The sequence below is a fragment of the Electrona antarctica genome, assembly GCF_951216825.1.
Source record: "Electrona antarctica genome assembly, chromosome: 10".
NCBI classification, from domain to species: Eukaryota; Metazoa; Chordata; class Actinopteri; order Myctophiformes; family Myctophidae; genus Electrona; species Electrona antarctica.
In genome coordinates, this window is record NC_136791.1 from 40,543,505 (window position 1) to 40,569,161 (window position 25,657).

General features: G+C 40.5%; 1 protein-coding gene across 3 annotated transcripts; it reads left to right on the top strand.

Moving 5' to 3' along the window:
• Nucleotides 1-1,418: 1,418 nt before the first annotated feature.
• Nucleotides 1,419-24,904, top strand: cgasa (cyclic GMP-AMP synthase a; the record flags this gene model as incomplete). Of its 3 annotated transcripts, XM_079511625.1 has the most annotated exons (8): nt 1,419-1,639; nt 2,243-2,323; nt 2,420-2,508; nt 3,872-4,055; nt 21,839-22,058; nt 22,851-23,114; nt 24,202-24,301; nt 24,571-24,904. In XM_079511625.1, the coding sequence occupies exons 1-8, from the start codon at nt 1,607-1,609 to the stop codon at nt 24,902-24,904; spliced, it is 1,305 nt and encodes a 434-aa protein (XP_079367751.1). In that variant the 5' UTR covers nt 1,419-1,606. The 3 variants fall into 3 exon arrangements, with proteins under 3 accessions (XP_079367751.1, XP_079367749.1, XP_079367750.1); XM_079511623.1 differs by lacking the exons at nt 1,419-1,639; nt 2,243-2,323; nt 2,420-2,508; nt 3,872-4,055 and adding an exon at nt 20,992-21,562; XM_079511624.1 differs by lacking the exons at nt 1,419-1,639; nt 2,243-2,323; nt 2,420-2,508; nt 3,872-4,055 and adding an exon at nt 20,992-21,430.
• Between the last annotated feature and the right edge of the window lie 753 nt (nt 24,905-25,657).

Here is a 25,657-nt window from a genome sequence, read left to right on the forward strand (position 1 = left end):
GTTTAGGGTGAGGCATAATTTTACTGGGGTTAAGTTTAGGTATAGGGTTAGGTTTAGGCATAGTTTTACTGAGGTTAAGGTTAGGAATAGGGTTAGGTTTAACTGTTTAAGCATAATTTATACTTAGGTTACTTTAGGAATACCAGGACGCGCTGCCGCGCAGTACCGCCGGCTGTACGCCCGGGGTGAGTTGGTAAAGGGGCGACTCGTTTGGTATTCAGCCCACATCCACAATGACTCCCCATCATTCAAGTATATAGCCCTACATCAACCCTGCACTCGTCCTGGATGTCGACCTGCCTTCCAGAGCAGGGCTACCGTAACTCAGTGGGAGGAGGGAAGGAGAGATATGGGATAGAGATTTCCTCATGGTCATGCTTACAACTGTCTGGATGGAAAGGGCTATAGATTGTCAGTGTCTCCTCTAATAATGCCCATTGCGTGGGTTAAATCAACTAGATAAAGTGCAGGGCAGGTCAGGTTGTGGCCTCCGGGTGGCACTATAATAGGCCAATGTAAGGGTGCCATTTCTTCTTACGCCTTGGATGGCAATTGGATGATTTGAGGCATTTTGTTCCAAAAATGTGATTTGCAAAAAAGCCACCTGTTAAACCACCTGGCGCTATAACAGGCCAATGTGAAAAGGGTGGGATATATTCCTCAGCCTATAGGAAAGTCTGTGAAAGATTTCACATAAATTGCACGCTGCGTTCATGATTTGAGGCTTTTTGTTAAAAACGGGCCAATCCTGCAAACTTTGAAAGCCAACGTTAGCCAATTCGGATGGAATATGAAATATCGGACAGATCCGTCTTGAACAAATGACTATAGAGATACTGTGTAACGATTTGCGGGATTTGGGGAATCTGGAGGAGAAACAATGCAAAAAGTTTTTCAAAAGTCGGCCTCCTGGTGGCACTATAACAGGCCGTTCTGGAAAATTTGGGGGCAGAGGTTCATCATTGGCATCCAAAGAGTGTGTGTGTAAAATTTCGCATTGACCGGTTAACGGTGCCGGAGATTAGCTGGTAACACACCACACCACAAGGACAGACTTGTCTCTCTCTCACACACACACGGACGGAGTGCAAAATGCCTTATGTCTTCGGCCTGGTGGAGACATTGAATTAAGTATTAACTTGACTTAACTTAGGCTACGGAATGGAATGCATGCTTATTTGAATGTTAGAAGAATATATTGACCACCACCTGCTGAATCGTTTTGAAATTGTTGAGTCAAGCCAGCAAGCTGGACTATGATGCCCATGTGCCCCCCGCAGTAATCAAACGGACACAACAGAGCTTTGCCTTATTGGATGAGGTGGTGAACAAGATGTGTCTGATTAGGCAGCTTCAACAGACGGGGATTAAGCTTTTTAGCTCCGTAATTAATATGCCCTATGAGCATACGTCAGCACTGGCAGCAACACACGGGAGAAGCACGCTCCGTGGGTGATTCAACTTGCCGCCGGCATTCCTGTAGACTGTAGTGTAGTCTCTACATCTGAACGTGGAAGAGCGGAGCCCCCTGTCAGACTCAGTGCCACGACACATTCCACGGCAGGACAGCCCCGTCTGATAAGCATCCTATGGTATTCTGTTCAAGATGGCGGTGCAGGCTGCGGAAAGGGACGGAATAGTGAGTATTTTTTTATTATGTATTGGAACAAAACCGCCGGTTTTTAATTTAATTTATTATAGTGATGTTTTTGGCGTACAGTGGTCTCGCGATGGATTCGATCCGTTACATTTGCAAATGTTGCGCGCCGCAAGCCATGCAGGTTTATTGCAAATGTGAGACAGCCTTAGGAGACAGCAGACAGGCGCGCGCCGAGCCGACGCGGTACCCTTTCATCTGGGCGAGGAGGAAATTCAATATCTCTGTTTCTGGTCGAATATAGGCTACACGCACTGTTTGTCGGCTAATGCCGATCAGATCAATCATGTGCGTTTGCGTTTTTACACGTGGAGCCACTGCATGAAAAGGTCTGGTTTGAAATTTCATTTGAAGGCGTACCGCTTATTCAGAAGAACACCGGGTCTTTTGCCAATCTCCTGTCCGAATCTAGCCCATTGTGCCACACGTGAGGCCAGGCCACAATGTTGTTATAAACAAATAGGCTACACCATCTCTAATTGTGGTAATATCTGCGTTTTATGATGTTATTATTAGCTACCGGTGCTATTTGACTAATACATAAATTACGTTCATTCATGTCCCATTTTCTCACTGGTTTTGAAGAATGTCGAATCTGATGACAATCTCAACGACTCCCTCGCCCCTGGCCTTATATCACCTGACAAGGATATTTCGCGTCTCCTGGTAAGACTTGATTAAATGTGTGTTATTCGGTATTGCAGAGCTTGATTTATGTTTTAAACCGGTCTGTGCATATGGCCCAATTTTGCATTCCGCTAGACGGTGCCATTCAGCGGACGCATCCGTGGAGGCATGCGGCCAGGAAAAAAGATCATTGTCATGGGCATTGTTGACCTGGAGCCAACCAGGTAGGCATACGCCCTTCACAGCATCAACTGACATTATATGACCTGTGGCTAATTTAAAGTAGGCCTAGACAATTTTTTGACAGATGATTTGCAAAATACAAATAGTCTATAGTGCTTCAGATTTGAGTTATAATTATGCATAGGATATATGATATCTGCCAGGGCCATTGTATAGTAGCTCTAGAAGAGGCTGAGCCATCAACCCCTAGGCAGAGTTCAACAACACATCTGCTCAGCTGGAACTGGAGCACAGACTGAGCAAAGCAAGGCGTGGGCGTTGAGGAAGAATGGTGGCTTTTTGCATAAGCAGGGCGTTCCCTCTTGCCAACAGCCCAAAAGGACCCAGTCAACTAGATTTGTTTTGGGTGTGTCCTGAGTCCTGGCCACCCTAAATGGAAACTTTTGTGGCCGACATGGAAGAAACCTCCCCCATGAGCTCACCAGCTCTTGGTTTTCACTATTCCAACTGATCAGTGCTGAATGTTTTGTGCCAGAGACCTCCAAAAGAGAAGATTTGTAACAAAAAATGTTCAAAAATAGCAGATGTATATAGGCCTACAAGCTTGCAGCGTGGACACAAAGTGAGGCACTGTGAGCTTGTATTATCTGCAATTTTTGAGGGGCGCTGAATGGCCAGTTTTGAGTATTTGTCCTAACACTAACATTGAATGCCATTGACAATTAATGGCCAGTTTTGAGTGTTTGTGTAAACACAAACGTTGCGTAAAAACAAACATTGACGACGAAGGTGAGGACGCAAATTGTGATTGGCCGGAATGAGATGATGTATGATGATAAGAGCGCCCCTCACTTCAAACGGGTGTGATGTTTTGAGAATCACTTGTTCTAAACCAACATTTTAAAATCTAAAATGAGCAAGACGTGTCACAGTGTGAACCGTGAGCTTGTAGATCAGCTATGTTCAATATTGTCATACAAGGAAGTAATAGACAGTAAGTGGTTAAGCAAAAGTCGCCTGCCTATTGACGGATTATTCATAATTATCCAGCAATTGCTTTGCTCTTACACAGCAGAAGGAGAATTATGTGTCTGATTTATCCTGGATTAGCTATTGCTCTGTGCTTGTTTCTCAGCGGGTGGGTCAGGACTCAGGACCCAAAAGTGGGTCGCAAAGTTGTTGTGGCAGATTCATAGGCAAAGGTCATAGAAGAACATTTGTCATTTCTTATTCTTGACTTTGTAGTTGGTGTAAAATAGTGTGAGACCACCAGTTAAGAACCACAGTTCTGCATCTTGATGATGATGATGATGTTATGTGTGAGTGTGTTCTCCCCTCGTATGCATGCCATCAAATGCGCCATGCCAATACTGCCCTCACTCATTTGGGTCCTTCCTCACTCAGCTTTGATGTCAGCCTGACGTGTGGGCGTGGCACGGAGAAGGAGCCTCTGCATGACGTGGCACTGAAACTCACTGCGCGGTTTGCTGGTCGCCAGTTTGTGCGCAACGCCCGCATCTCAGGGAAATGGACACAGGAGGAAGCCTCCACCGATTACTTCCCCTTCATTCCTGATCAGCCCTTCAGGGTAAACCTGTCCTTTCTTATGTACTGGATTTTTTTTAAGATGTTACTTTGTGTTCCCATTTACATGTCAGGTATTTGTATGATTCTCTTGTCCGAAATGTCAGTGAGTAACAGAGTTGGAGCGCAATTCCATGGTCAGAAAGACATTCATATATGTTCAGTAATCTAATATTCACATATTGCTTTACACTTATGTTGTCAGATTCCTCTGAAATTGTTCTTGTTTTACATGTGGTCAGATACTAAAAGTATACCAGTACAGACAGCATGGTTGTTAATGGAAATGCTTGTTAAATGCTGAGATAGAAGGGATGCTGATAATAGGACACATGTGGGATTTGATCCTATAGGTTGGTTAAGCGTACAAGAGAGAGACAAAAGGCGCATGTCTCACCACAGTGGAATATTTATATTTTCATTACAATTTTACATTTCACGCCTTTAGCAATGGCTTACTACAGAGTAAAGTAATCTGTGGTCTATAACTATTGCACAGGATATAATAGATGACTGAACACTCTTGAGGTTTAATTAAACCTCAGATTTACAGGATGGATTCTCAACCATCCAGTTTTTCTTCATTAAAAAGCTCCCCAGAGCAACTTGTACTGAGCGTTAACATTAGCATAATTATGCTTCTGTTTCTAGCTCACCAGCATTACACACAACTAGCACTTTGTAGCACAATAAGGTTTCAGATCCATAGTGCCTGGACAATATTATGTAGCATTCATATTATGTAGCACCCTATGATGCTCCTGCATGCCAGAAATATTTATTTGCAATATTGGCAAGTCAAGTGCAAGTCAAATATTATGACAGCTGTTCTTAACCCAGCATTTGTTTACAACAATGCCTGATGCATAATTTGCATGACACCCGAGGACATTTTTGCGCTGAAGTCATATTATGCTCTAATAATTCAGAGATGAAAGGATCTGTCAAACTGGTGGACTATAAATATACTAGGGTTTTGTCCCAGAAAGGGATATCCTACATTTGAATTTGTGGCTTTTAATGTATGCTCTTTCAATGATGTCATTCTTTAAAAGGGTAATACATACATTTCTCTAGTCACCACTTCACAGGAACATACATGTAATATTTTATATATATATATATATATATATATGAAATACATACACTATTTTCAAAAGTGGATATACATACATCATTCTTTTTAGTTGATAGTACATACAGCAAACTGTATTTGACAGTCTGTCATTTGACATTTTGGAAGGCAAAGTTTCTGACACTCAACACAAAGGATAAGCTGATGACTGACCCCCTGACACTGTACTGTACTGTACTGTACTGTACTGTACTGTACTGTACTGTACTGTACTGTACTGTACTGTACTGTACTGTACAAGTACAACTACAATTTAGGCATTTGGCAGACGATCTTAATCCAGAGCGATTTATAGTAAACAAAAACATGGTAATACATCATAAATCATACATAAGGTAAGAACCTAACAGTGGAATATCTATATAATGAAACTATGTATATATACTATATCAGGGGGTGGGAAACTGGCGGCCCGGGGGCCACCCGCAGGTTAATATCAGAACACTGATATAGTAGGGTAGGTACCCTCACAAAAAACATGCAGTAATCCTGGTCTCTAAACTGCCTCCCCCTGGCGCCTGATGGAGGGGAAAGGAACTGGTTGGAATAACGTGTTCCTTCCACGCGCTACGTCCAACCAGGGAAACTCCCCCCTGTCAGGTGTAAAGGAGCAACTTGGAGACTCAGGCATGAAGGAAGCATGAGTTCAAGTCCGTTGCTCTCCCCATGTCCCCCATATATGGGGACTAGGTTGGCGGAGGGTGTGTAGAGCCCAGGATCACATTAGATAATTGACACAGCGGTGAAAAATGGGTTACAAAATCGTGGGATAAAAATTAGAAGTTAAAAAAAAAGAACACTGATATAGTATTGATTGCAACTGTTACAATTCCAAACATGCAAACATGACCCGCTTTAATTACTTAATGACTAGTATTAAAAGTATTGTCTTTTTGTGTCCAATGTAGTTATATTAACAGTTCATAAAGTTAACATAACTATAACTAAATGCATTTGAAATTCAATAAAAAGGTTACTTTTCAGGATTCCAATTAAAAGCTCAAAACGCATCGCAGTGCGACGCATTTTGAGCTTGTAGATCGGCTATTTTTGCTACGACAGTAGCATGCACTGTGGCCCTCTGGAATGAGTGTGGAAATATAGTGGCCCTCTCCATTGTCAAAGTTGCCCACCCCTGTACTATATAGTGCTATGTCTACATAAAATGTTAGATTTAGATAAGTTAGATAAGTTGAGCCTTTGCATGCGCCTGTAAGGTCGTCGGGGATACAGCAAGTGCTAGGGCAAGTGCTACGGGCCAAGATGAAGTCTGAAGAGGTGGGTCTTCAGACTGGTGAAAGATTGGGAGTGAGTCTGCCGTTCTGATTGCAATGGGAAGTGCATTCCATAGTTTTGGAACCAGAAGGGAGAAGAGTTTGGGACACGTGGAGCGTTGTCCCAGCGTTTTTAGTGAAGGTACTTCCAGCTTCCCTGCGTTGGCTGATCTGAGGCTGGTTTGTAGGGTTCGATCAGACTTGCAAGATATGGGGGTGCCATACCTTTGGTTGCTTTGACGTACTGTACTGTACTGTACTGTACTGTACTGTACTGTACTGTACTGTACTGTACTGTACTGTACTGTACTGTACTGTACTGTACTGTACTGTACTGTACTGTACTGTACACACGTGTGCTGCATTTTGAAGCATGATCAGCCCAGTCATGATTGTATCACAGACTTGTGGATGGGGTGTTATGAGAGATTAAGGCTGTGGTCAGGTGGATTAAACCAAGTGCCCCTTATAGTGTGATCCATGTGGATAAAATCATGATGCAATGTGGTTTGGAATATGACGGTTCCCTTCTCTCATCACATGTGGATCACAATTTAGCTTTTGTCTTTTTTTTTTGCCGTCAGAAACCTGTTACAAAGAACACCAGAATCATAGGCAGGATGCCCATTTGGGGTGGGCAAAATGTCGAGCACACCAATAATGTTCAGACAATATATGTTGCAAATGTACGTGGCATGGTAACTGTTGGATGAAAACTGTGGAGAAAAGGCAGGATAATGTTGAATTTGACATGCTTTTTCGCTGGCCTGATCTGCACTTAGAACTGTGTCCAAATATGGCTTCAAGTGGTGCTGGATGCTTATGAATTGTTAATGTGTTTACAGTATACATTAAACGTATGTCTCTCTCACACTCCCTCCTTCCAGATTGAGATCCACTGCGAGCACCAGAGGTTTCGAATATTTGTGGACGGACACCAGCTCTTTGACTTTTATCATAAAGTAAAATCATTGGTGTCTATCGACACAATCTGGATAGAAGGAGGACTACACATCACCAAGCTTGGTTAACTCCTACATCCAGCTGCCGCCGTGGCTGTGTGTGTGTGTGTGTCAAAAAGAAGCAAGGACTTAACCACAGTTGGAACACACTCACACATATCATCATCATCATCATCATCATCCACTACCTATCACTCAACACAACGACAAAGAATCGTACAAAACCCATTGGGTCACCCGTTTGAATACTTTCTCTCTTTCCCTCTTTTTTCTTTCATGCTAAATTCTATTACGTATATAACCAGGGTCTGATTTAGTTTCTCTCTTTTTAATTTTTTATCATGATTTGATTTGTCATTGCAGCGCAAGCCACAAAATCTTGCTGGAAGTTTCTTTGTCTAGTTCCAGTTTTGTTGGACCAGGGAGCTCATGATATAATAATAGCAGGCTATTTTTTATTAGTTTTTTTATCTAGGGGATTTTTACTGAGACAAAGGCTGTAATTCACAGTAGTATTACAGCAGTAATAGTCTAAGCGTGGGAAATACTTTTCAAATTGCAAAAAAACTATTTGGAGTATTTAGCAGTCAGTGTGAAACAAAAGCAAGCATACTGTATAACCTGCAACTACAGTATGTTCTCCAGAAACCCTTATAAATGTAACAGGCTCTGCATTTGCCTTTAGATGTCTCTTAACTGCACTTGACAGGAAATACACATTACTGTTCTTGGCTTGTAAAAGATACATTGTTGAAGACAGTGCAGTACTGCTTCAGGTGCTATTTCCCCCTCTTCTCTATATGCTGGGGCATCGCCATGTCTCTCAGCACAGCAGACCCAATGCACCTTGCATCCCTTGCTTAGATTTATAGTTGTCATAGTAACACGTTTCAGACTCCACAGCTTAAATACAAATAATGGTGATTGTGAAATCATGACAATGTAGCAGTCTTGTGCAGTTTACTGTACAGTGTGCATTCAAAGTCATTTGCACAACATTTACTGTCCATTGCAACCATTCCCTTGTAGCTAGTTAGGTGTTGTGCACTGACTTAAGAAGAGCTAGTAAATAGAATGTAAGATGGACGTTTTGAGATTTGTTTACATTGAGAGGGAGGGAAAGTGGTTCGCAAAAGGTCTGAATAAAAATGTTTTTTTACAGGTTTGCCCATTTCACATTCCATTTAAAACGAATCAGAACTGTATAGAAGATGCGCTACTTATTAAAAGATGGCTATCTAGACGTGTGTATAGTTGAGCCGTGTGGCTCATCATGTTTCATTTAGAGTGTTGTTTCTGGCCAAGTTTGTTTTGCTGTTTTCAGAAGTCTCTGGTGGACAAAGTAAGATAACGCAAATAACGCAAAGATAACGCAAACCAACCAACCTTTACAGATGGACAGCCTCACTAATATAGTTTCACGAATGCTTCATGGCTAACAAGAAAAAAACACTTGAAAAAGTTGCTCTTACAACAGTACTAGCTGTTGAGACCCAGATGGTACTTTGAATTTACATTGATGTTTTTAAGGAAGTATTTAGGAGACTCAGTGATGCACAAATATATTCTGTCTCAATATTTGGTTGCACAGCTATTTCTGTTGTAGTCCAGTCTCAGTCCTGTTATTCATGTGTACTGTATGTTCTTCATATTTATAGATACATAGCCATTACACTCTAATGTATCTCTAGACCAAGCTGAGGTAGCAATTAGGGTTAAAATGTGTCTAGAAACCCCATTGAAAGTAATAGTGAAAACTTCTCAAGATGGCCCATTGAACTCAATTGAACGGTTCCTCAAGCTACAGTTTATAGTACACAAATTGTTAAGGTGATCTATCGAAACTTTTGGCAGGTTTTCTATCTAGTTTATTGATACACAGCACCAGCAGATGCAGTCTAGTATAGGTTCAGTGCCTGTGAGTGTCTTATAAGCTCAAGTAAAAAAGAAAAAGGACAAGTTAAATCAGACAATTCGGGTGCTGCTACACAGCCAAGTGTTAATTTAACTTGTGAGTGTAAAAATCTGATTTGAATGAACGAGCAGCAGTGAGTACCAATACCCCAGAACATGACTTAGCAAACCCGCCACCTCTAAAGGTCAGTCTCATGCCAACATCAGACACTGTCTCGTGTCTTCTGCCCACTTAAAAATCTCACGCTGGAACGGTGGAACCCCAGAAGCTGGGCTCACTGAACAAAGCGCTGTAGCAGGAGTAGGGCTATTGTGACCCATGAAAGACCTCCGTTGTGTTCGGGGCAGGCTTGCTTATGGGTGCCCACTGCCTTTCCATTCCCAGTCACTGCAAATGAAGAGGCAAATAGTTGGGCTGAAACTATATAGAAGATAGAGCCAATGTTATTGTGACTATTCACAACAGTTGCATTGAATTTATGAAGCATCAAGAATTGTAATGTTTTTCAAAAAAGGGAGCATGTTTAAGCCTGCTTATCTTCAGTGTTACACCAGTATTGCCTCCGTACTGATCATAATGTGCTGGTGAACGTTGCTCAGCACTTGGTAGCTGCTGCACATTTGGATTAAGCCATTTCCGTTGAGAGTCAGGCTTTGCCTGTGAACTTGACTCTGTAAGCTCCTCAGTACTGACAAGAACAGACGGACAGCCACTCTGTGCTGTAACTCATGTTAACGAAGTCTGCCTTTGATATCTGAGCACAATAGTACCGAGAACCTTGTTTTTTTTATCAACCTGTTAACAGGACTCTACAATATTCAGAGAAGGAAACATGTTTTTTGCCACATGCACATTTAATTGTTACTGTTGTTGACATATCAATATAGTGATCGTGACTGTTGGGACAGTTTTTTCTTGGCTGGTCAGACAGGGTCTTTCTAAACTAAAGAGTGCTCCTTTTTCCATGACTGGCACTCGTTTACTGAAAGAGTCGAGTTATAGACCATTGTAGACCAATGCAATCTGCAACAGTATTGTCGCTGCTCTCTCTTGTGCTGCCGTTCTTGCGATTGACAGTTTAACAACATACTTGAGTTTGTTGCCATTATATGATATAACTCTATGCCAGGGGGTTCACAAACATTTCTAGGACCCCCAAATACAAGTTCACAATGTGTCTCGAGCTTTCTTTTTTTTTTAATGCTTTTACTTCTTTTTTACAATAATGACATGCTCAAAATAGAGACCCCAGGTTTAAAATGGTTAAACTTAACTGGCACAATCATCCTATGAATTGAATTAGAATTGAAACTACCATGCATCAGTGGAAATTGCATTGACAATGATACAATTTCTGTGTCACATGTCATGAAGAATCATGTTTTGGGTTTCCGTTTGTGAGACATTTAAATACTGGCTGACAGTGGTTAATAGGTCAAACCATATGGTCTTGCTCTCGTGCTGTTGTTAGGAAGAATGGGGGAGGGAGATTACACATGACAACTTCCTAAAAGGCTCAAAATGTAGAATGGAGAGAATTGTGTGTGCATGCGTGGTGTATTTTCTTCCATTGTGCACATAACTGTGCTGTACTGTACCTACACAGTATGGCATATCTATGCACTATTTCTGGTTACAATTCCGTGTGGTACAGTTCCATAGAAGCGTAATGAAAGGGGCAAAGCAATCTAATGATTTCTAGTTGTGTGACTGCGTCGCACACTGAAAATAGATGATCTATATACAAGCTCACAGCATGTTGTAGATCTGCGATATATGGTGCATGGCACCAGCTTTTTACTGCTTTGCGTCGATCAATATGCTTATGGTCACAAATTGATGAAAAAACATCCGCAATGATGGTGGAGAATTATATTAAGAAAATGATGTATGACTCCAATGGAAAGTAAGGATGAGACTGTGTCTTACTCTTACCCATAGTAATCCTAGTAGTATACAGTTGGAGGCCATCGATAGTCCTTTTCTTTTTGCTGAGGTTTGCGTGATCTGCGCAAAAGGACAGTTAACCCATTTTGGGCGGGAACCCCTTTTGGTGTTTTAAACATTATAATTTAGCTATTGAAAAATAGCAGATCTACAAGCTCATAGCGCGCCACCGAGTGGCGCGCTACGAGCTTGTAGGTCTGCTATTTTTGAAAAATCGTGAAAATATTTATTTCAGAAAACTGGAGGATTTAGAAGGATTTTTTGAAATTTTGAGGTCAGGCCTAAATGGGTCAAATGATAAGGGACAATATCGGTGGCACCCAACTGTAGGTACAGTATGGCATTTGTGAAATGGAAAACCTCTTCAGATGTAATTATTTTTTAGATTATGTAAAAACAGCCCCTAGCTGATCTCCCCATGATCCCATTTCCAGGACAGAGATTCTAATATTCTAATTGGTGAATGTAATTACCCCCAGAAATCTTTATTGTTCTCTTATTTAAACCTTTCTCTACGTCCCTTTATAATGGAACTGAAAAACTGAATGTTATCTCAATTGTAAGTTGATATTTAAACGTCCTGGGTGGCGAAATTGAGATCTCTTCATTCTCTGTTCATTTGGATACACTTCCTTCTTCCCACCCGTTGTGTTGGACTTGGAAACATCTTTTGCACTGGTGAATTTAAATTCTAGGGTCTGGACTGGAACAGTATTCTAAATTGTTTTTGTGATGTTGACCATTATTTTGACCTAGAACATTACACGACCCACTGGGCTTCCAACCGACTAGTGAGGAAAGACTATAGGTCAAATTTGTTAACCTTGCTTTCATACTTGATGGATGTACATATTTCTAAACAAAGTTTTTACATGGGGTGGGTGGGGTGTAATACAATTAAACAGAAAGCATTTTGTTATCATGCATGTGTTATGAAACTAAGCTACTACCTGGACATTTTGTAAAATCAAACATTTTTTATTCAGTCAAGCATGTGCTTTTCCCTTATTTCAACAGCAATGTTTCTTTGTGGTTAGGTTTTTATTTTCCTATACAGTATGTACAAATGTAATACAGATTAGTAGTCTACTTACGGTACCACATTTTACTAATTAACCTGTGCAAAATATTTGAATATTGCTGCACTGACATAAGCATTAGGATGCACAAAACTTAAACCAGTGGACATTAATATTTAAAAGTGCTTACTCGCACTGTTATTGCGGGTACACCATGATGTCTTTGTAAAGAAAACTATTAAGTGTCATCTGTGTCCTCTGTGTAGATGTAGATGACTGCTTTGGAATGTGTAATGTGTTGTATCATTTCTATACTCATTTAAATAGTAGGTCTGGGTATTGAAAAATTAGGAATCGTATTGGTAGTATTTTAAAATTTGGGCATTAGCTTTGAGGTGAATGAATCAAACATAATCAAAGCTTATTAGGACATTGATTCTGCTATCTGTTTTTCCTTCAGTAAAACAGATGGCATGTGCAATTCAATTGGAATTGGAAACGCATCAAATATTTACATAATGAAATGCTTTCATTATGTTTTTTCCAGGTCAAGGTTTTATCCATTAGAAATTGATTATCTTTGATGTATTTACAAACTTTACAATGCCCAACCCTTAAACAAAGACCAGCAGTTCTATCATTTCCTCTCTTAAAAGACAGTGCCTCCTTTATTTTGGCCAACATTTCACTTGCCAAATTGACTTACTAATTTTGATCAGTATATGAATTGACTTTTATATGAGTAGCCCACGGTTGTGACTTCGGTAAAATACTTTTAAAAGTGTTTCTGATTAAGTATAGGACACTGAGAATAGGTTGAGGTTCCCATTGGGTTGGTGTAATTTTGTCTATTTCCCCCCTTTCACAAAACACTGAAAATAGCTTAATTTTATTTCTTATTTTTAAATTCAGAGTTTGATAGGAATTAATTTTCAAATCTCCACAGATGACCATATCTAGTTGGTCCACAAGGGCCCCAGTTGTTACTTTGACATTGTTTTAGTCTCATTGACTGTGCACTAATGTGATGTTTAAATTAAATGAAGGCAGTCCATTCTACGATTGTGTTATTGCTACTATTTCCCCACCCCCCTCCTTGTGCTTTTGTAAAAACGGCTACTTTGCAGACCAATAAACTTCTCATCTTGGAATGGGTTTGTGTTCAATGACTTTCCTTCTGAAAACCCTGTGAATGCCAAATCCGGCTATGAGCATTGAGCATAGAGGCTATGAGATGCTGCTGAAGGCTGTCAGGAAATTATGCATTTGATCTGTGTCTCTAGGTGTGAGCTTAACATGACTGTGTAGAACAGCACCACCTGCTGTAGGTCCTATGTTAAGCAGGCACCACCAGTTCAAATGGTGTCTCAATAATTATGCATTAATTAATATGCATATTAAATAATATCAAGCCATTACTACAGTATAATGCTGCATACAAGGTGTCATGTAGGTAAATTGACAGTCCATTATAGACCAAGCCCATTAAAATCAATGAAAATATCCACAAGGAAATATTGGCTCTAGTCTTTTTTATTAAAAGTTGTTACATTCTTAAGATACTATGCAAAAATGGCACAATAAAAAGCTATTCAACCAGCATGAACATGTACAGTACAAGGAGACAGTCTTCAAACATTGTTCTCTTGCAGACAGCAGGCTCCACAACAATCATATGAAAGAAACTAAATGGGACAAGTGCATGGAAGCATAATGCACACGTAGACCGTGCAGATTGTCCTAGCACGACATTGCAGACAATTGTATCCAGAGTGGCTGAGTAGCCGTGGGAACCAACAGCTAGGCAGGCACTGGGGTACCATTTCCTTTTTTATTTAAATACTCTCTCTAGGTCGTCCTCAGACAAGCCCAGGACAAAATGAATCCTCCTAAGTAGGAGGATTTCCCAAACAGCCGATGAGGAACCACAGCTCACAGGCTGTACTTTCAATCTGAAAGAAACCATGAACAATTTAAATGGAAAGACCTTTTCATAAAAGTTTTATAAATGTAACGCATACGTTTCCATGAAAGATAACATTCAAAGTCATCATACTTCCTCTCTGCTCTTCTCCCCGCAGCTGCGGCACAGCTCTGACATGTCATCTATTGAAGATATGTCTATTTAATACAGTACATTCAACTGTTTGGTTAGGTTAATAAAAAGTGACATTGCAGCCAAAAGTGACAAGTGTTCATCGATGACTGGAAATACACGTAATTTGAGTCATTGTACACAGTAGTCGAACAGAATATTTAATGTCACATACTGTTAGGTAAATATCATTGGTCTGGATGGGGTCAATGGATGGTGGAGTAGTAGGCCTGAGGCTCAGAGGGGTGAATGGTAGGAAGGAGGTGGTGTGGTGAGGGGACTGGTGAGGGACCGGTTGCTTCTGCAACTTGGCTAGAATCCTTTCCTCTGGCTCAATGTAATGCGTTATCTGGTCAAAATGGGCAACTCTGGTGCCCAGTTTGTGGAATTGACTGTATTTGCATGTCACTCTCCAGCTTCCCTCCCTTGCGCTGTTCCTGATGGACAGAATCCCCAACCCTAAAAAGGTAATTTCCTCTTACGGATCTTATCCTGGGACTTTTGCATGTTATGGATTACCTTGTTGTACACCTCCCCCTGCCCCTTCACTCACCACCTCCTTCTCTAACCACCCGTAAGAATTAGAGCCAGTAACCTCATGTGTTGGCCACCTGTGATGGCCTGAATTGGGTGCTCAGGCCAAACATGCATGCCTGGATTTTGTTGTTACATTGGAGGGTTCTCGGCAGCCAGCTTGTTGAGAGACCTGAAAATGTCATGTACAGTATAGGGCATTTTACATCGCAAATTAACATCTGTGGATTGATATAGCTGCATATTTTAACCAAATGTGACTTGCCTTTGGATGGTGCCATTCATTTTTTCGACAAGCCCATTCGTTTGGTCATGATATGGGGCACAATAACTCCTTTCTATCCCCAGTTTTTTGCAATGTTGATCTGAAATTTCATGTGTGTGAAAACAAAGTGAGGAGCATAGTAATGTCATACTAGGAGGAAAAAAAGTGTGAACAGACATAGATTACCTCCCTCAGTTTTAGTTAGTTTGAGAAGGTCCATCCCCACCAACTCAAACAGTTGTTCCACCCAAAAGACATGTTTTCATGAATATGAGGTAATAGTTTTTGGGTGTATACATGAGCACTTAAGTGTCACAAAACATAGCACCTTTATAGGATTATACTGGCATTAGGCCTTCAGGTTGTATGCATGTGTAGCCCCCAGCCAAGACCCAGCCCGCAACAGCCCAGCCCTATTGGCACGCCAGGTTGTGCGTTGGTCTGGCGAGTGGGAGGCCCGGGTTCAATCCCTGCTTTCCGCACATTGCTACACATGCATTTCAGAAAGAATATAGTCCAATAAAGTGAAGCAGTTACTGTAAATATGAGTTGACTTTAGTTCCCTACTACCCATTCTCGGATGTCGGTTGCATCACAGGCCAGTAATAGCGAGTGATGCATGTTGGGTTTTTTCAACACCGCAGTGGGCACCAAGATCACTGCTGTTGAACTCCTGGAAGATCTGATCTGCCGCCTTTGCCGTTTTGACCGCCCAGTGTTGATTCAGCTGCCTCCTCCTACATAAATACCACACAATTCTCCATCTGGGACAGAGGGTAAAGCTCATGAGTTGAAGAGAACACATGGGATAAAGCCAGAAGGGTACACATTGTGGACCAGAAAACTCTGTTCATTTGACTGGGATCGATACCTAAACTATAAACTATCTATCCCTGCTGACTATAGCTATCTAGACTATCTCTGACTATCTCTAACTATCTTTAGCTTACTATAGGCTACCTAGCAACTATACTTATGTATAGCTACTCTGACCAATTTCAATATGTACTCTCTCAATCTCTCCTACTCAACACTTGAGCCCTCAGTTGAGCTCCATTTTATAAACTCACTTACATCTTCATTAGGCACACCTGACACCTCTCAATATATTGACCAATCCTGTGGCAACACCTGATGCAGACTATGCACCATAGTCCAAATATTGGTCAAAACATTTTCACACACAGTGTTGTTAACAATGCCATGTATGACTGGTTAGTAAACCAGGTTTAAACAGTATTAATGCACAACTGAAGAGGTGTGTAGAGCCCAGGTTTATGGACTTGATAATTATTTGATATATGCATAGTAATATTATAAATAATATATTGAGACTGAGACACCATTTGAACTGGTGCTGCCTGCTTAACATAGGACCTACAGCAGGTGGTGCTGTTCTACACTTTGATTTTGATTGATATTTATTAACAGTTTGCAGAATTACAGTACATTTCAAGCACAAACTCAATACAAAGACTGTTAACTGTGAGTGGACGACCCACTTAAGCATTACACTTGTTTACAAGAGGGTCCACCATGTTCAATTCATCAAAACATTTAGAGACGTACAAATAGACACTTCTATATAGTCAAAGAACAGAACAGGAATTCATCATAAAGGAGGTAAAAAGGGAAAAGAAACATATACAGTGAGGGGGAAAAAGGGAGGATTCAGATTCACAGATTCACACACATAGCAGCAACAGTTCTCAGATTGCATCCATACTCACTCAGAAACAACTTGTTGAAATCTCTTCTCCTCCAGGCTAGCATGTTTGTTGACTAGCCACAGCTAGTAATATCAGCTGGTTATGGTAGAAATACTGAGTGAAAGCCCAGCTCCTTGTTTCTAACAGGTAAGGGTTACACACCGATATAGCCTCACCCTGGCACTGGATTTGGTGACAACATTAACCAGGATAATTTAACACACATCACTGTTTTCACCTGGAGCCAGTTGCACCCATGCAACACCTCAAACTTATCCTAGTTATAGCTCTGGTCCATAGCTTTAAGGACCATGGAGAAGTCTAAGGCTATGGACTAGTCTAGTTATAGCTTAAATGTCTTGACTTAAAAGCGATTTAAATTATAACTAGGGCTAAGTTTGAACTTAGTGTGAGAGGTTGCAACTGGCTCCTGTTTCTTTCACTCTCACTCAGAACCTTTACAGTTTACACCTGGCTCCCCTATGGCATTGTGTCCATGAGCTTGAGTAAGATGTAGTTAGATCAGATGTATAACAAACAAGTCTGTGATCCGCCTTGCTCTATTATAGCCAACTGGTTAGTGAGGCAAGAGAAAAGCAGAGGACTTTCCTCAATAATAGCTTTGTATTATTAGTTTGAGTTGACCATTGTTTTATTGAGGCACTTGATTTTTATTTTACTTTGTTTCATGTCTTTAGTTTAATGCCTGTTTTATTTGAACCAGGTTTATTATTTAATTTAATTTATCACGGCAGTTTGATTGCATTGCATATTTGTTTATGGAGTTGTTTTTGAGTTTTGAACTAAGAACGAAATACTTGACCTTGAATTGATTTAGACGGAGAATGAAAATGTGAAAACAGTTAAATTATTATTATTATTATTATTGTAAATGAATGCCCTACTTGATCATAGTCACACAAAAGCATCAAAGGTTTTGAGCTTGTAGATCGGCCTCTTTTGAAAGTAACAGAGTGAATTGGTGAATTATGTACAACTGTACTTTTACATACAGTATACTGTTGTGTCCACAAGGTGTAGCTGTTCATTTGAGACTTGGGCTGCTGACATTGCTTATCATCAAATTATACACTTACAGTATAAGGTATTGTAACACTTGTTATAAATGTTTATAATTATGCATAACAACTTATAATAAGGTTTATGAAGTATTATAACTTATAATATAATTTAGTGCTGGTCATAATGCATTATTAACTCAGTGGAACAGAACATTATAACTACCAGGTAATAATTTACTTAAAAGGTCAGATCTATAATGTTTTACAACGAGAAACATTTAGAAACGAGTGTTAGGCACTCGTTGTAAAACATTATAGATCTGACCTTTTAAGTAAATTATTACCTGGTTGTGGACACAACAGTATACTGTATGTAAAAGTACAGTTGTACATAATTCACCAATTCACTCTGTTACTTTCAAAAGAGGCCGATCTACAAGCTCAAAACCTTTGATGCTTTTGTGTGACTATGATCAAGTAGGGCATTAATTTACAATAATAATAATAATAATTTAACTGTTTTCACATTTTCATTCTCCGTCTAAATGTTTCTACCAGGTAATAATTTACTTAAAAGGTCAGATCTATAATGTTTTACAACGAGTGCCTAACACTCGTTTCTAAATGTTTATGATTAAGCATATTAAGCACAACTTATAATAACAAAGACACTTTTTAACTAACTAAGTTAAGGGAGGCCTAGTTATAATGTCCTGTTCCACTGAGATTAAGGTATTTTGACCAGCACTTATATGTTGTTATAAGTTGTCATACATAATTATAAACAAGTGTTAACAAGTGTGTAATTCCTTATAAGCGCATTATAATTATAAATGCGATTATCATTTTTGTAAAACTGTCAAATAAATGCTTTCATTAAAATTCTTGTAAGATCTTAGATATTAAAGAGATTAATGTCTATGACATAGCCTAGGCCTAGGGCAACTCAATATATATAAACTTTATTACAGGCTCGTGGCCCACAAGGTAAGACAGTATCACAAATAGAGAATAAAAATAAATAAAAAATACAGTACATTTACCCAGCCCCACAGGTTACTACTCTAAGCGAGGCACTCGTGCCAGTGTCCTCTGATGGTAGAAGTGTACCTTACAGAACTACGGCCTGGGTCTGTCATCTGACCAATGAGTCCATTCAGTGAGCGATCCAGCCTGCTCATGAATTTGAATGTCAGGTTCCTCAACAGAGCCATGAATGTAGTGAGACCCAATGAACAGAAAAGCCCACTGGCTCTAGTGCTCCTGGTTTTTTTTAACAGGATTCGAAGACAGTCATTATAGGCTACTTGCAGCTTGCGTAGACTCTCCTTCTTGTACTTCACCCACAGTGGAGCTGTGTAGAGAGGGGTGCAATAAGCTCTAAAGAGGTTTACCTTAACATCCGTAGTACAATGGTGAAATTTACGGACCAACATGTTGGCTTGTACATATAGCATTCTCCTCTGTCTAAACATGTCCTCATCATCCTCTAAGGTATCTGTTATGATATGCCCAAGATATTTTGTAATCTTGGACATGCCCATAATTTGACCAGACAGATGAAAGGCAGGAAACTTAAGTTCCAGATCTTCTTTAGTTCTACATATCAGTACCATGCTCTTCTTAGCATTATAAAGAATATCAAAGTCAATACCATAATTTGTACATACATTGAGTAGCTGTTGGAACCCACTGCTACTAGGAGAAATTATAGCAAGGTCATCTGCGTACATAAAATGATTAATCAGGCTATCACCAATCATACAACCTGTTCTGTACCCCTCCAGCTGCATTGACAGGCCGTCCATATATAAATTGAAGAGGGCTGGGGATAAAATCCCTCCCTGCCTGACACCATTACCCACCCGAAAAGGGGTGGATAATGTGCTCCCCCATTTTACCTGCATTTTCTGGTTAGCATACCAGTAAACAAGAATGCGTATTAAACAGTTTGGCACACCCCTAAGCTTGAGCTTATTAAAAAGCTTGTAGTGATGAATTCTGTCAAAGGCTCTCGACGCATCAATAAAACCAACCAGCATAGTAGAGCCCTGCCTTCTATAGGTCTCCACTGCTTCTTTCAGAGCATAAATACATAAGTCTGTACCATGTTGAAGCCAAACTGATTGTCAGTGGTGGAAATGTATATACTTAATCTATCAAGGAGTAGTTTTTCTAGTACTTTAGACACAATACTGGCAAGAGCTATGGGTCTGTAGTTATCTATACTTCCTACTTTCCCAGCTTTGTCTTTTATTATAGGAACCAGAACGACAGACAGCATGGACTCTGGTAAAGTGCCATGAGTCAACATCCCTGAGAAGCAGATAGACAACAACACTGCCAATCTGGGACCAGCTAGCTTTAAGTGTTCTGCTGTAATGTTGTCCAGACCACTGGATTTTCTGTCAGCAAGTTGCCGTATGGCATTAACAACCTCATGGGTGTTAAAAAAAATACTATCCTCTTCTATAGCCCCTATATGGTAAGGCTCACCCTTAACACAATTAAATAATGTTGCATAATGCTGCCTCCAGAGGGCAGCGATGCCTACTGGATCTGTTACCCCCTCTACATTACATGGGAGAACTGTTTTAGCCCTGTTAAGGGACTTTATCTCTTTCCAAAAGTTAGTGATGTCATTATCAAGTAGATTATTAGCCATAGATTGAGCACTCAGGGCCTGCTCTTGTTTGCTTATAAACCTTAATGCATATTTGTACTTAGCATTTGTTTTCTTTTTATGTTCAAGGACAGGTCCCTGTCTGGGCCTGCCAGCTATTACCCAGGCCTTATGGGCCTCATTGGCCTCTGCATGGTGGCTAGCTACAAATTTATTCCACCCTGGCTTGATGTTCTTGGCCTTTCTAGGGCGGGTGAATAAAAACCTGCTAGCATCATGAAGAGCTCTCACTATTTCATCATACATCAGGCATAGACTTTCACCATGGGAGGAGTCCAGAACATTCCTTAGATTGTGTCATCAGCCATAAATGGGAACTACAGAGCTGAACAAGGAAATGATTTTTGCTTAACTGTCGGGCGCGAAGGTGAAAGCTGTCTTTGTGAAATCATGACTGGCAGAGGGAGACTGCACAAGGCAAGAAGCCTGGATGTGTGTAAGCCTGTGGAGACTAAACGAGCATCCAGAAGAGGTTCAGGGAAAGGCGACATGGAGGAAAAGAAGAGCCAAGTCCTGAAGGATGAAAATAAACCAAAACAGAGGGAGAAGAAAGACATTGATGAGGAGAAGCCAGCAGGGAGTGTCAAAAGAGAGACATGTGCTCTACCAGAAACAGTCCCAGTAGAGGCTTGTGCTACACCAAAGACAGCAACATGTGATGGCAAGAGCAAAAAATTACCAAAGGAGACATCCAATTGCAAGGAGCAAAAGCCACCCAGGACCCTCAGGCAGGATTCTGTGACACGTTTAATTTCTAAAGAGAAATCTGTTGATGAAGTCCTTCTCCGGAAGACCCTGGAAAAACTGAAAATCAAAAAGGTGCAGAGGTCAGAGGCAGCAAGCAGCATCAATGGCATCATAAAGAACATAATGGATCACCTGAAAAAGAACACACAGTGTTTCAAAGACATAAGTAAGCTGCCCACTGGAAGCTACTACGAGAACTTGAAGGTGAGTCACGGGGGGCATACCCCTTCCACAGACATGTCATCTTCTGTCATTTACTCAGCACTAAACATGGAATTTATTATGCTTAATTGCTGCTATATCTGTAAGTCACCGGGCATGTACTACACCAGAGTTTGAGGTTCCATTTTCTGCATTGCTTAATGGCTTGTGGGGCCACCCTTATTAGAAATATAGGCACTGTATGGTGGTAGTAGGATATACTGTGAAGGACTTTGGATTCCACATTGATAATATAGTGATTTGAATGTGTCTCTCTAGATCTCCAATCCGGATGAGTTTGATGTGATGATGACCATTCCCCTTGACCGAGTGGACCTCCAACCTTTTGGAGATGATGGGGCGTTTTATAGTGTGGCATTAAAACGCGGAGAGAGCTCCCTGAAACGCTTCATGCAAGAAGAAGACAACACCTTATCTGCCTATGGAATGCTCAAGGAGTTCAGGGAAGAAGTGAAGAAATGTGTGAAGATGATGAAAGGTGAGTAACTATCGAACCATCAAATATATTTACAAATATTCAAACACCTTAAAACATTTACAGTAAAGGCAGTGTTTTACTGTTTCCCACTCAGTTACTGCACTATCACCTATGCCATGCTGAGGTTGATGGACATTTTTGAGCAGGGGAGAATGTAAACAACTGAATACCAACACATCTTAAACAAATGTGACAAATGTGTACATTGACTGCACGGCACTGGAACCCTATGTGCATGGCAATGTTCCTATCAAATAATCCAATCATGAAAAAGCATGACAAATGGTTGTCAAAGAGCTCAGCGTTTGTTCAGTCCACTCTTTAGGAGAGTAATGTAATGTAGTACTGTAAGTCAGTGTTTCCCAACCTTTGTTCTGCCAGGGCACACTTTTCATAGCCAACTGTAACTTACACTTACAGTGTAAGTGATGCTGCATCCTCAACCAGCAGCTTACATTGTAGACTAGGCTAGAGGCAAGCATGGTAAATTTATATAGCGCCTTTATCCAAGGCGCTTTACATAGATTGTGCATTACATTCACCCATTCACACACACATTCATACACTGATGGCGGCGGAAACCATGCAAGGTACCAACCAGCACATCAGGAGCAATTAGGGGTTCAGTGTCTTGCTCAAGGACACTTTGACACTAACTCTGGGGGAGCCCGGGTTCGAACTGGCGACCTTGCGGTTACCATCTGGAAACTCTACCCCTGAGCCACCGCATCTTAACTAACATTATGTAAGCAACAGAATGCTTCTAATCTCGTCACTTCTTTATTTGTGCAGATGTGGAGATGGAAAAGAAAAAGATAGGCTGCCCAGCAGTAACCTTAACGATCAAAGGAGTCGGACCGGTCCCCATTTCCTTAGATGTTGTCCTTGGGATTGAAGTGCGAACAAGCTGGCCAGCAGAATTCACCAAGGATGGGTTTCAAATAGACGACTGGCTCGGGAAAAAAGTGAAGCAACAACACATGCGAAAGCCATACTACCTCGTCCCAAAGCATGAAGGCAGGGCTATGGCTGAACGTGACGGGGTACTTGCTAAAGGTACTAACATGGCCCATGAAATAGAGCTGTAATTGACTAGCCACCTTTAATGAGGCATGTTTTACAAAGTTACACTCTGGATTTTACTGTGTAACAATGATGTATACCATAGAAGTGCTACTGTAGGTACAATTAAGAAATTGATTTTGTAAAAGCTCAAGATAGAGACTCAAATAAATACCTTGTCATCATTGAAGGTCTGAAGGACAGAGAAAAGGGAAGTTTATATTGGCTAATATAATATCAGTTCATTGATAGCTTTTGGAAAACCAATATTCTTTGATTTTATGGATCATATCATATATTATCTTCCTTCCTCATATAAAATGTTTACAATCAGAATGAGCCTCAGACAAGTTGACAACAGATAATTGGGTCGACTAAAGTGTGGAGCAAGGTTTAAGAGTTTTGTTTGTATTTTGTATTGCCCCACCCCCCCCTCACATACACCATATATATATATATATATATATATATATATATATATATACACACACACACACACACACACACACACACAGAGTGTGTGTGTGTGTGTGTGTGTGTGTGTGTGTGTGTATATATAGCCCCCCCTCCTATATCAAGCTTTTAATGTTTGTGTTGTCTGAACAAACATTAAAAATGCCATTGTCTGAGCAAATCCTATAAACAGCTATAGTGTAGATTCTGTCTGGACACATGCCATTGACAATGAATGAATTTACGTCATATGTTTCTGAGCAAATCGGTATGTCGGTGGGAGCCCTTGGCCAATAAGGGACCACCATTCTTGATGTACGATGATTAGAGCGCTGCTCACTTCACACGGGTGTGATTTATTTATGTATTATTATTTGTGATTATGTGCTGTATACAATTCGTGTTTACTGGGAAAGCTTTCAAAAGGGTAAGCAAGTAAAATATTACAGTTTAAGTTGTTTGAACTAATATGTGCACCGTTAAGCCTAATAAATTAGTTAAGAAGTCTGCATCTGCACACAGAATCAGTTAGGTATGGTAAACCGTACCGGAATGTATACATATATGAATAGCCTAAAGGCGTACTGTATATGCCTAAAATACTCTTCTTTTTCCATTAATGACACAGATGTTTGGCGGATCTCCTTTTCGCATGTGGAAAAGGAAATTGTCAAAAATCATGGGTCTGAAAAGACATGTTGTGAGGATGGCAAAATACGCTGCTGCAGGTAAGATTTTGTTTAGGAACTCTCAGAATTAAATTAACACACACTATTTTAAGGCACTATTTCGTCATAAGTGAGTGTATAAGCAGCCATAAGCGCTACTATATGTGGATACTTTGACAAGGATGGTCAGAAAAGAAACGCTTGACCTTCCGGTTAACAGGACAATGTGTGGAATTATAGGTTGAAGAGATGGAGTTATCACTTCATCATGCTAGAAGTTGTAAAGACTAATAGAACAGTCAGTCAAATTGCTTATTTTCCTGTTTCAGGAAGGGGTGTTTGAAGCTTCTGAAACATATGCTGGGACTGCTGAAAGAGGAGGATTCCTCCTTTGCCAAGTTCTGCTCCTACCACGCCAAGACCACCTTCTTCCATACCTGCTGCTCAAGAAACAAGGACAGCGACTGGGAAGCCTCCCGTCTGAGCCACTGCTTCCTAATGCTGCTGGAAGACTTTGAAGGCCATCTGCGAGACAGCAAACTCCCCAACTTTTTCATCCCCACACAGAACCTGTTGTCAGGCCCCAGTAATAGAAGCTGCACCTCCCTTGCCCGGCGCATCAAAGAGGAACGGGAGAGTGGCTTTCCCATTTTTCTAAAGTGATGATTTGTGGCCAACCAAAGGCTTGACTTGTAGAACTGTGGGGTAAAGCATGGCTTGTTAGGGTTTACAGTTTTCCATTTGAATGTGAAGGTCAATGTCTCACACCATCATGATTGGGGATTTAATTCCAACTGGGACCACGACGCTGAAAATGTTTACGCCATGAGGCACTGGATGTTGTAACGTATGTGATAGAATAAATAAAGTTTGTGTTTTATTCAACTTCTAGATTGTCTCATCACAAGTTCACATGTGTTAAAAGAGTGAAATTATTCACCAAGCTTGACCTCTCTGAAAAAATCTAACCAAAAAAAACTGTTGAAGGGAGGAAATCAGTCTGGATTCCAGGTTAGGCCTATACATATCCAGAGAATCCCACTTCTAACTTTCACTTAATAAGAATCGAAACTGACAATGAATGCAAGCAGCTCAGTTTCATTTTCTTTGAAATCCATCTGCAAAGCGTGCATCAGCTAAAATCCATGCCAACTCAGCCCCCTCAGTCAACACACACACACGCTCCATAAAGAGAAGCCACTGTGACCTTATCCAAAGCATAAATTAATCCTGGGAACACTAACAGATATTTTTTCCATCAGTGTTAAGGAATGCTTCAAACTAAATAGGCTATAGTACTCTTAGTATAAATCTAATGTAATATACGACGCTATCTTGACATTGCTGCAGTTATACTACATTAACAACTCTCACCGCAAGTTTAAACCGCAATTTAAACTTGAAAACATATTTAAC